This window comes from Pongo pygmaeus, chromosome 1 (assembly GCF_028885625.2).
Source record: "Pongo pygmaeus isolate AG05252 chromosome 1, NHGRI_mPonPyg2-v2.0_pri, whole genome shotgun sequence".
NCBI classification, from domain to species: Eukaryota; Metazoa; Chordata; class Mammalia; order Primates; family Hominidae; genus Pongo; species Pongo pygmaeus.
In genome coordinates this window covers 199,835,060-199,847,987 of record NC_072373.2, presented here as the reverse complement: position 1 = coordinate 199,847,987, position 12,928 = coordinate 199,835,060, and the positions used below count along the sequence as shown (strand labels likewise).

The 12,928-nt window shown below is 38.7% G+C and overlaps 1 protein-coding gene and 1 non-coding gene across 51 annotated transcripts in view; both read right to left on the bottom strand.

Annotated features, from left to right (window-relative positions):
- The window catches only part of PUM1 (pumilio RNA binding family member 1), a 133,693-nt gene that overhangs the window by 27,204 nt on the left and 93,561 nt on the right, over positions 1–12,928 (bottom strand). For 22 of the 50 annotated variants that reach the window (XM_063666735.1, XM_054465557.2, XM_063666736.1 and 19 more), the window contains 4 exons: positions 9,489–9,627; positions 8,301–8,444; positions 7,134–7,430; positions 5,822–6,058 (listed from right to left, as the gene is read on the bottom strand). In XM_063666735.1, coding sequence (XP_063522805.1) covers positions 5,822–6,058; positions 7,134–7,430; positions 8,301–8,444; positions 9,489–9,627 — 817 coding nt within the window. The remainder of the gene's footprint in view (positions 1–5,821; positions 6,059–7,133; positions 7,431–8,300; positions 8,445–9,488; positions 9,628–12,928) is intronic. The other 28 variants (XM_063666761.1, XM_063666775.1, XM_063666790.1 and 25 more) reach the window with 3 other exon arrangements.
- On the bottom strand, positions 9,299–9,371 carry LOC129023661 (small nucleolar RNA SNORD103/SNORD85). The gene has a single exon (XR_008496870.1). It is a non-coding gene; the product is annotated as a small nucleolar RNA SNORD103/SNORD85 (small nucleolar RNA).

The window sequence follows — 12,928 nt, the reverse complement described above, 5'->3', positions numbered from 1 at the left end:
ATATAAACCACAAATGAGAGTTACAGATCTACTTGTTAAGAAAATTCATATTTATTAACTATGATTAATAATACTGTTAAATTGAGACATGTAACACATAAGTCAAACAAAATAAATACTTGCAACATCTGCCTTTTTCAGGGTCACAACATATTTTATATGTACACATTCATGGGTATATATGCATGTATGGGGAAGATGGGAGAGGAAGATTAAGAGAGAGATTTCACTTATTAAAATAGTACATTTTATGCTAACAAATTTGGCGTTTTAGATGAAATGGACAAATTCCTAGAAGGCCACAAATTATCAAAACTGACTCAAGAAGAAATAAAAATCTGAACCTATAAGACCTATAAGATGTAAAGAAATGGGTTAAGTAAAAATCTTACTATAAATAAATGCCCAGGCTAAGACTGGCTTACCTGGTCAAGTTTATCAAATGTTTAAAGAAATAATGCTAATACTCCACAAACTCTTCCAGAAAACAGAGAGGGATGGTACACTTCGAAGTTCATGCTATGAGGTCGGTATCACCCTGACACCAAGCCACAACACACACCTCACGAGAAAGAAAAACACACATCCTTCATTAATACAGATTCAAAAATCCTCAACAAAAATACAAACACACCAAATCGAACATGACCAAAGTAAGATGTATATCTGGAATGCACAGTTGGATTAATATCTGAAAATCAATTAATGTAACATACCACATTCACAGAATACAGGATAAAAGCCACATGATCGTCAATTAATGCAGAAAAAATGGCCGGGCGAGATGGCTCACACTTGTAATCCCAGCACTTTGGGAGGCCAAGGCAGGCAGATCATGAGGTTCAGAGATCGAGACCATCCTGGCTAACACTGTGAAACCCCATCTCTACTAAAAATACAAAAAATTAGCCGGGCATGGTGGTGGGCGCCTATAGTCCCAGCTACTCAGGAAGCTGAGGCAGGAGAATGGTGTGAACCCAGGGGGCAGAGGTTGCAGTGAGCCGAGACTGCACCATTGCACTCCACCCTGGGCTATAGACCAAGACTCCAGCTCAAAAAAAAAAAAAAGAAAAAAGTATAAGAAACACTTGACAAAAACTAAAACCCATTTGCAACAAAAACGCTCAATAAACTTAGGCTAGAAGGAAACTTTTTCAACCTAACAAAGGGCATCTACTAAAAACCAACTGTGATTATGCTTAATGGTAAAAGACAAACGCTTTACCTCCACCCCCCGCCAAGATCAGTAACAAGGGAAGGATGTGTGCTCTTATTTCTTCCATTTAACACAGTCCAGGTTGAGTACCCTTTATCCAAAGTACTTGGGACCAGAAGTGTTTCAGATTTCAAAGTCTTTCAGATTTTGGAATACTTGCATTATATTTACCAGCTGAGCATCCTAATATGAAAATCAAAAATTCTAAATGCTCCAATGAGCATTTCCTTTAAACTTTGTTAACTTTCAACAAAGACTTTGTTGATGCTCAAAAAAGTTTTGGGTTTTGCAGCATTTCAGATTTTTGATTTGGGATTCTCAATCTGTACTGGAGGTTCTACACAGTGCAATCAGACAAGAAAAAGAAAAGTCATCCAGATTGGAAAATGGCTTTCATTCTTAGATGACATGATCTTATATGTAGAAAATCCTACAGAATCCACCCAAAAACCATTAGAACGACCAATAAACAACTACAGCGAGGCCACAGTATATAAGATCAATATACAAAAACCAATTGTATTTCTATAAGCAAACAATAGTCTATCAAAAGATAAAACCAGAACACAATTCTATTTGTAATAGCATCAAAAATACATGCAATTAGGAATAAATTTAACAGAAGCAGTGCAAGACCTGCACACCAAAATTACAAAGGAAAATGGTGCTAGGACGACTAGAAATGCATGTGCAAAAAGATGAACCCTGACCTGACATCCAAAATTAACTCAAAATGGATCACAGACTTATATTTAAGAGATAAAACAATAAATTTTTTTAGAGCAAAACATGAGGAAATATCCCAAGAGTTTGAGTTAGGCAAAGATTTCTTCGATACTATTCCAAAACCAAGATAAATTGGACCTCATCAAAATAAAAAACTACTGCATTTTAAAAGACAACATTTTAAAAATGAAAAAAAAAAAGGGACCAGCCTGGCCAACATGGTAAAACCCCATCTCTACTAAAAATAAAAAATTAGCTGGGCATGGTGGCACGTGCCTGTAATCCCAGCTACTCGGGAGGCTGAGGCAGGAGAATCACTTGAACTGGGAGGCAGAAGTTGGAGTGAGCCGAGATCACACCACTGCATTACAACCTGGGCCACAGAGTGAAACTCTATCTCAAAAAAATAAAATAAAGAAAGAAAGAAAAAAAGGAGCCAGAAACAGTGGCTCACACCTGTAATCCTAGTGCTTTGAGAGGCCAAGGCAAGAGGATCACTGGAGGCCCAGAGTTCAAGACCACCCTGACCAACATGGCAAGACTTAGTTTCTACAAAAAAAAAAAAAAATTATTTTAATTAGCCGGGTGTGGTGGTGTGTGCTTATAGTACCAGCTACTTGGGAAGCTGGGGTGGAAAGATCCTTTGAGCCCAGGAGTTTGAGGTTACAGTGAGCTATGATAGCACCACTGCATTCCAGTCTGGGCAACAGAGCAAGACCCTGTCCCAAACAATAAAAACGGGGGGAAATAGAACTCAAAAAGGTTTGTTTTTAGTCTGAACTTTAAACAATCAGTAATGAAAAACCATGCCACTCAATAAGTGATTTTTTTTAAAAAACAGGAAAAATTACTAAACAGGTCACTGATTTTGTTAAAAGATACTAACACATATCTGCCTACTGGGACAAAGTGTAAAAAAGACAAGATGGGGAAAAGATCCACATGAGATATAGGCTGGTATGCGCATTCAAACACTAGCTTTGTGGTTGGTATCATTAGCAATATTAATTAAGCCACGCTGAGTTTTAAGGAGTGAAAGGTTCTTTTGAGTATTCAACACAATGAATATAAAATGCTTAGTATGGCTGCCCATCACTGCTGATGGCTGGTGGCAGCAGTGAAGTAGTATTAACAACAGAAGCTGTATTAGGTGTGGGCCAGAAAGAAATGTTAAGTTTCTTATACTAAAATGTCTTTAAGGCCTCTGTATGGAGATTGTTAAAAACCAAGTAGCACACCTCTACTTTCTCAAGGAAACAGACTGAGCTGAGGCAAAGCTGTACTGAGACAAAGAGTTCCTCAGGAATGGCATGTACGAAATATGCACTACACACAACAGAAGTCCAATGCAAATGTACACTAAGAAACTGCTTGAACAAGGTGGATGTTTCCAAAGAGAAGAAGTTATGTTAAACATAAAACTAGGCAGGCAACAAGTCATTTGACAAGAAATAACTCACACTAATAGTTATTTCCTTCTTCACAGGGAAAACAAAAATTAAGAGGTAGTATTATATTAAATTGGTGATACTTTAGAAAAAGGAAAGGTATCATGCATGAAAGTAGTATTTCTGGCTCCATTTCCACACACCAAGAAACCACAGCTTTTTATTTTATTTTATCTTATTTTATTTTGAGACAGGGTCTTACTCTGTTGCTCAGGCTGGAGCACAGTGGCACGATCTCAGCTCACTGCAGCCTGTCTCCCAGGTTCAAGAAATTCTCCCACCTCAGCCTCCCAAGCAGCTGGGACTACAGGCACGCGCCACCATGCCTGGCTAATTTTTGTATTTTTTGGTAGAGGCGGGGTTTCACTATGTTGGCCAGGCTGGTCTTGAACTCCTGACCTCAAGTGATCTGCCCACCTCGGCCTCCCAAAGTGCTGGGATTACAGATGTGAGCCATCATGCCTGGCCCATCTATTTTTATAAATAAAGTTTTATTAGAAGATAGCTACATATTCACTCATTTACATTTTGTCTGTGGTTGCTTTCACACTTCAACAGCAGAGTTAAATATTCACTACAGACACCATCTGGCCTATAAAACCTAAAACATTTACTATCTGGCTCTTTATGAAAAAAAACTTAGCAGGTTCAGTTTATTTAGTATGTAGTATGGGATGACACAGTTCACATGTTTTTAAGCCAAGAAATTAAAAGATACATACTTCTGGATTTGGTAACGGACTGGTTCAAGATATCCTGAGTATATCATGTAACAGGATATACACTGAAACTGCATGCTTTGGAGTCGAAAAGGCTTGATTCTAAATCTGTTCAAATCTGAGATGACACAGGCTAGGCAAGATATTTAAGTCCTGAGACACGAAATAATACCTATACCTTCCAGTGTTGTATGTACAGGACCCAAAACCATTAACACCAGCAGGTAAATGCCAGGTCAATGAACATTAGTTCCTTCCTTCTAGCCACATATCAAACTGGGAGTTTGAAAGCTCTCTCCAGATTTTGCATTAACCCCCAGTCTTTAAAGCCAGGCATTGTGTCACTAGGAAACACTGTTGTGCAATGTACCCCATCCCCCTGTCTACCTATTATGGACCTACTAATCAGGAATGTCATAGTAACTTTTATAAAGTGATGTTCACATATAACCTGAGAAAATGAGTTCTACAACTAAAGTTCTTACTGTATAAAACTTCCGGATACGCACACACATGCCAATGTGTATATATAAACATAGTTTTGACTTGAAACGCGCCTCTTTCAAACTCAAAGCTATCACTCTTAGGTCTAGAATAATAAGTCTATTACCCTACCTACTTCAGACTTCTCTTCAATCTTATAAATCACTTTCTAGTCTGCCTATCCAAACGAAGGCATCCTGTTTGTTTTTAGTCAAGTTCTCACTTCTGAGTCCATGAAGCCACTTTTAATCTTGCTGGTTAAAAACAGAATCTTCTTGGTAAAGTGGCCACACGTACTGATTTGCCCAGGACAGTCCTGATTTAGGCCTATCATCACCAAGTAATTATTCATAGCACCCCCTTCCACTCACAAAAGTGTTCTGGTTTGCATGATACATTATATGGTGACTCTACATCTAGGACTCAATTTTCCCCATCTAGCAAATAAATCAGTACTTCAAACTTAATACGTAACTGCGGGAGAGGAGTATGCACCATGCTTGAGATGAGAAAACATCTCCCATGTCCTGAAAGATTTAGAGATTTGCCACCAAAAAAAAAAGGTAATATAATTTTCTTTTCATTCTTATAGCCTGCTGCTTGGGATCCTCTTTTTCTCTCCCTATTTTCTAGAATCTAGATGGTAATATTTTAAAATCCCATGCATAAAAGAACCTAAATATTTAACAGGGAAATATACATCTCCTCATTAACATACTATATGGTTTGAGAGTTTATATTTACACATATTTTAAAATATGGCAAAATTTTAAAAATAAAATGCTTTTTATGAAAAAGCAAGATATTATATGTACATATAGCAGAGGGGAAATTTTGAAAGGAAATAAGGCAAAATATTAACTGTGGTGGTATTTCAGGTGGTGATACTAGGTGATTAAATTCTGTCTCTGTGTTTCCTCGCTTCACTGAAATGAACCTGTGTTTATATTGTTTACATTGAAATACTCTCACAGGTAGCCAAAGAATAAAATGTTCATACTAAAGCTAACTGAATATACAGGGAATGTACCCAAACTATAATAAAGCCAAAACTGCTATACTATCTATAGGTACAGCCTGAATAACATGAGGTATTTACGGAAGGCACAGAACACCCAGGACACTTCTAGTATAAAGGGACTGTCCTTTGCTTATGCAAAGTTCTTGTAATGTCATCGGTGGCAAGAGAGTTCTAGAGTTCAAGGTGGTGTTAGAGTAATGGTTCTTACCCAGGTTTAAGCTTGAAGAGGATCCATGTGAAGAGAGGGAAGGAGGTGGTGTCTGTGAATGTCCTGGTCCCTGACTAGGGAGAGGCATGCCCACGGGTCCAGGAGAGGAGGAAAAGCTAAGGCCGTTATAAAAACTGTGTCCAATGGGGGTCAAGCTGCTCGATGTCCTCTTATAAAGGTCACTGCTGCCAGTCAGGGAGTCACGGCGGGAGCCACTGCCAGTGTTGGAGTTTGCAACTAAAATGGAATTAAAACAATGCAGATAAGAACAGGCCTGTTCTTCGAAGAACAAGCCCAGTGACCTGTTCCTAACACTTTGATCCAGACTCCTTACCACCGCAAATTTGTCAGCAGAGACAGCCTAACTGTTAATGTAGCAGTACTAGGGGCAGATAAGTAATAAAGAGGACATGGCTCAGGTTAACATGACCATCAAACATATGCCAAATTTACCTTCCTATGGTGTCGTATATTATAGGATAAGGGAGGGTTAAAAAGCTCTGACGGCCGCATGAACTATGGAAAAGGTGGAAGAAAATGGACTAGAAGAATGCCTTTCATCAATTGAAAAGGTTCAAGTAGAAAAATGGGATACAGAAAAAAGATTTGTAAATGGGGTACTGCCCCACTACACAAGACTTCTATATGAAAGCCTGTTTTCTCAGTGGGTTCAATCGAGAGTTAATGCTGCCCTCAATTCCAATTAAGATACTTTCTTTCACACATGCCCTTCTATTTAGGGATCACTTTTGTTTGTTTGTTTGTTTTTTATAATCTCTGCAATTATCCCATTATTCACCATACTACACTCCTGCTTTTTTCATCAAAACATTAAAAATATCTGGGTCTAATATCCTTCCTCCTAATTTTCCACATGTCTACCTTAAATTCTACTCAAAAGACTGAAGAAAACTTGTAACTCTTTAAGGCCTGCAGGCCAAGAACTCGGCTCAGTCTCAATTGTGGAGTATTTCAGCTCTGCTATCTTTAGTAAGTCCTCCTCCCTCAGTTTTTGATATCAATTTCTATAGTTCCCTCAATATTTTTCCCAAATACAGCAAAAATCTTCCCTAGATTTCAAATCCCTGAAAGAAACTGATTAAGTAAGTAGCCACATGAGCATGGATTGAAATAGGTCCCATCTGTATAACTTGATTTCAATAGTCTATCATCTCACAGATTATGTGGGATGGCTGGATTCCCACAAGGCTTGGTCCAGATCTGCCTGTGGTTCCATGCATTGCCAGTATTCCAGAAGGATTGTAAAAATAATTAAAATTCAATCTTAAGAGCATATCAGTCTAATTTCTACCTGCTGTTCCAAACCCTCCAAGGGCGGATCCCAGGGTGGCGCCGAGAGAACTGCTACTTCCGAATCCCAAGGATGTGTTGGCAGGCTGGGCAGAGCCCTGGGAGAAGAGGGAGCTGCTCTGTGAATTGCTGTTCAGAGAGTTGTTGCCGTAGAAAGAACTGGATGCCAGGTTGTTATTGGGCTGCTGCTGGGGCTGGGGCTGAGGCTGCTGTGTTCCTAAAGGGCGAAATGGTCCATTTGTTGTTCCAGCAAGACCACCAGCTGCTCCATTTGCTGAAGCTGCGGCTGCTGCAACAGCTATGAAGAAGAAAGCAAACCGTTTGGCTATGAAAGGGACTGGCCACATTTCCAAACTACATTTTTATCTTTTTTTCAAAAAATCTTTTAATGCTGCCTATCTTTTCAAAACAGACACAAACCATACAAATCTGTCTTTGATTCCTTCATATGAAGCTTCTATTTTCTGTTTCTACTTTCAATTTGAACTCAAAATACCACTAGAACAAGTTCACTATGCTGGTAGCTTTTAAGAGTCTACAGATTAAAAGGGGTATAAACATCAAATGTATCCATTAAATACAACTACTTCTTAAAATCTTAAATTCCATAAATATCTATGTTGAGGGTTTCCTCTAGAACCATGTAATGCATATACACATCCTTCAAATTCCTATTTTAGCACACTGCTGTCTTCTAGATGTTCCTGTTATTGTTCCTAATTCTAAAAAAATAAACACTTAAAGTAAAAAACTATTACTCCTCCCAACCAAATGTATTATTCTGTCACTTCTCACTACTCTTTCCCATGTCCTCCACTCATGCCCCTGCGGCAAAAAACAACCCCTCCTCTAAAATTATCTTAAAATAATGACTTGGATTTCTGCCAACAAAGCCATTTTGTGTGAGTAATGCAACTTCTATGTTCTCAGTGGAGCCAGACCTTGCTTCTAACCAGCTGGCACATGCCGTCCCCCCTACCCCACCAACCCCCCAACAAAGTAGAATCCACCAAGGTCACTTATTGCTTCTGATCTCTTTTTGAAACATTACAGGTTAGAACTGACATACTGAGAATTGCCAAAAGTGTATTTCAACATACTTTAAGAATCTCACTATCAGTCGCCACTTTTAGATCTCTGGCAGGAGTCCACTCAGATGTGCGCTCACCTGCTTGTGCAGCTGAGGAACTAATGATGACTGGGGCAGGAGCTACAAGTCGAACCGGAGCTCCAAGACCATTTCTCGCGCCTGCATTCACTACAAGGGCACCAGTTTGGTCATAGTAAGCAGCAGGAGCCAACACCGGATAACCTAGGAATATCAAGCCAACAGAGAAATGTATATGTTAAACAAGCAAGTATGTCCTGGGCACCAACATATTGTCAATAATCACAAACTCAGCTTTGGGGTTGAATTGACCTAGATTTATATACTGGCTCCATCACTTAAATAGTTGAATAAACAGAGGCTACAAATGATTATAAAAATCACAGTACTTTCATACTACATAATAATCTAAGAACAAATATCCCGCAAAATAGCAGGAAAAACCTAGATAGGCTTTAAACAACATGATCTTTCAATATTATGTGAGATAGAATCTCCAAATCCCAGTTTAAGCCATATGAAAAACTGCAGGTGACTTCCTAAGAACACACAAACGCTCAGTAACTAAAAAACAAATGAAACAGGTTAAAGTTATTTATTGAATTCATAAATGGCTCAGTTAAATTGACTATGCTCTATGATCAGTAAAGGTCCATAAAAATAAGCTGACATCTCTCAAAGACTTGTTTCATATGTAGAACATCAAACTACATCTAATCCCATGCAAAGCACCAAACCAGCTGACAGTGAACCAAAAACAACATATATTCAAGATGTATCTATATAAACATGTATCTCAGAGGTAGGCAGCTAAAAAGAACCCCTACTATTGGTTTAAGAGAAACCTTAAAAATGTAAGGGATGACCCTATCAAGGTGTACCAGAAATTTCTCACTAATCATGCTGTTCAAAAACATCAACATAAAGACTAAGCCTTGTAAACTAGCTTGGCCACTCCATCTATCCCTAATTCTGAAACAGAAAACAGATAATCCACCAAGGAAAAACCACATACTCCAAGCTGCATGGACATTTAGATACCTCCAATATGACTTAAGACTGGCTCAGAACAATGCTCTCATCAGTGAACTATAGTCTAAGTGAGGGCAAGTGTGTATCATCCTTGCCAGTCTCCAAATCATGACAAGCCTAAGCAAGGTGAAAGCACTGCTCATTCCCCTCTGTAATCACCTCAAACGTGCAGCCTTTTTCCCTGCCAAAGTATTAGGAATAACAAAGCAGCCGCACCTGGCATGCCTGCTGCCAGACCTTGTCCAAAGGCAAGGGCAGAATTCACTGCTGCAGCTGCCACAAGGGGATCTGTTTGCTGTCCCTGCTGGTTCTGGTTTGGGGTCAAAGGACGTTGGCTGGCTCCTCCACGGAGAACCTGGGAAAGGAAGACAGAAATAACTCAACCACTTTCTTTTCACTGGAGAAGACCTACCCTATGCTCAGGTTGGGTCAACTTTTAAAACTTAATTGTAAAACAGTTTCCCTATAATAGTTTTTATATGTCACAGCTGTTAGGGTATAAATTCAATTAATAACATTTCATAGAGTGGAATTTCATTCTACCATTCTTACTTTAAACACATTACCTTTATAAGCAGCAAAAAGCATAAAAAAGTGATGATTCATTCATTCAAACATTTTATCTCATCTGCCTCATAAAGTTCTTGTGACAATTAAGTTAAAAGATGAATTTGGAATACCTGGCATCAGCAAGTGGTAGTGTTATCAAATATTTAATGCCTACCATGTGGCAAATGGGCAAGTGAGACAGAGCAATGAACAAGACCAACAAAGCCCCTGTCCTCATGGAGCTTTTATCTTAACGAATGAGACAGACAATAAACCATACTATATAATGTCAGTGCTCTGACAAAAAGGGGGTGAAGAAAAAAAAAAAAGTGTAACAGGCCAGGCGTGGTGGCTCACGTCTGTAATCCTAGCACTTTGGGAGGCCAAGGCAGGTGGATTACCAGAGGTCAGGAGTTCGAGACCAGCCTGGCCAACATGGCAAAACCCCGTCTCTACTAAAAATACAAAAATTAGCCAGGCATGGCAGCAGGCACCTATAATCCCAGCTACGGGAGAGGATGAGGCAGGAGAATTACTTGAACCTGGGAGGTGGAGGCTGCAGTGAGCTGAGATCGAGCCACTTCGCTCCAGCCTGGGGGAAAGAGCAAAACTCCATTTCAAAAAACAAAAAACAAAAAACAGAAAAGAGTATTAATGGGGGTCGGGAGGGGTTCCAGACAGGATGAACAGGGGTAATTTACCCACATATTTAAAGTCAACTGAGTCTCACATGCACACAAAAGATGGAATGAGAATATTTCCTCTTTAACACTAATATATTTATCAAGGTCCACATGGCCCCAAATGAGTTCACCAGATTCGATTTGGTAGGGCTCTCACCTGACTATTTCTATTTCCCTCTCAGAAATTCCACAAACATACGCATTAGTCAAGTCCAGTGCAGAATACCAGTTATGCCACTGTGATAGAGGATCTACTTTTTTTTTTTTTTTTGGTGGGCGGCGGGGGGCGCGGAGTGCAGGGAAGAGACAGGGCCATGCTCTGCTGCTCAGGCTGGAGTGTAGTGTGGCACAGTCTCAGCTCACTGTAACCCATGCCTCCCAGGCTGAAGAGATGCTCCCACCTCTCTCCTGAGTAGCTGGTACTACAGGTATGCACCACCAAACCTGGCTAATTTTTCTGTTTTTTGTAGAGACAGGGTCTCACCATGTTGTTCAGGCTAATCTCTAACTCCTGGGCACAAGCAATCCACCTGCCTTGGCCTCCCAAAGTGTTGGGATTACAAGTGTGAAGCCACTGAGCCCAGTCAAGGATCTACTTTTTATTAATGAAACACAGACATCAAAATGCTAGCATCATTATTATTCTGAATGATGTGAAGAATCTATCTCACAAGATCTACACACTCCAGCAAGCAAAAATGCAAAACCCACAAACCAAGGCTAAAATTACTACAGTTCCTAACAATGTGTTTTGCCATATTGTCAAGTGCACAGTTCTTATCAGATCACTTTCAATTTCACTGTGTTATTTATAAAAGTTAGACATATGGTCAAGAAAATGGGTACAAATTATTCTTGGTACCAGTGGTAAAAAAAAATGTAAAAAGAGAAACAACACCAATAACCAATTAAATATTTGTTAAGTGAGTATAAGGTGACCAACACTGTCCACACTGGCAAGAAGGGATGTGTGGACACTTAATTTGCCCAATCTTTTGCTTCTATATCAGCAATAAGCAAGAATTAACAAATGATCTTGCAGATTTGCTGGAAATATCTGAAATAATGTGTTTAAGCCACACTGCCTGATACCTAGGAGATCATCAATAACCAACAGCAAATCACTATTATCAAGATATTATATAATTTGTTTCTGATCTAAAGAACCTAACCAACTTTGTAAGAGAAAGTGTGTTTCAAACTACATAGATAGAAGAGTCAAGGGGCTGTACAGGTGAGTTTTGCCAAATACTTAGAATTTACATACCCAATAACTCAAAAGAGATCTCACTCTAGGATAAGTAAACAGCAAGCACTTTTGCCAGATACTTAGAATTTACATACCCAATAACTCAGAAGAGATCTCACTCTAGGATAAGTAAATAGCAAGCACAGAAATATGGCAAATGCTAATAGTTCAAAATTGCTGAAGATTTTAAAAAACAATGAAAGCATTGCTTTCACAGAATATAAAGAAGTAGGTTTATGTTTGATTAGGTGTTCTGTGAAAGGGTGTGGTAGAGTGGACAAGGTACCTAAAGAGGTAGTCTAAGACTATTGATGAGTCTTGTAATAAGGAAGGAAAACAGTGTTAGCTTTTTGTCCACTCTCTAGAAATCTGACCAGTACCCCTAACTACAAATAAAAGTCCTTCAGTTATCTGCCAATATTCATATATTTTCGTTTCATCAATAGCTGTCAAATCCATGATTTTATGGAAACAAAATATACAGTTTCACAAGTAACGGTTTAAAGTCTACTAAATCACAAAATGACTGAATTTATAAAAACTATCCTAGAACACTCAGCTTGCCTAGAATGCAACATATACTTTCTGATAAAATACAAGGGCCCAAAAGGCCAACAGCAAAGTTTAAAAAGAGCCTCTCATTTTAATTACTATGACAAGGCAGTTTACCAAGAAAATCATATTTTCCTCAAATACTTAAAACCAGAAACTGGCACCCAATAAAAAGGAACTAAAACAATGGCTGCTAATTAAAAACTAATGCTAAAAACTTCTTCTTAGTAGGGTTTGACAGAACCTGTAGGGCATGACAAAAACTGAAAAGTTAATGATTATTATGTCCATTTTATAACAAAAATATATGCATTTAGAGAAGCATGCCCTAGTTGTAGCTAGTTAACGGCAGAAGAAACACAAGATCTCAGATTTTCTTTAAGTCAAGACATCACAATATGGTCAGAAGAAAAGTTGTCAAGACAGAGGCTTATGTTCAAATCTTAACAACTTTGTATTTGTGTGACCCTGGGCACACAAATTGTATTTCCTCAATCGATTTCCTCTCAATTATGAAATTCTATTTCATAAAACGAGAAGTTGTACATCTATCATAATTAGTATGAGAAATAGAAATTACATGTACAGCACTTAACTCTGCACAGAAAGCTTTCAATAAACAG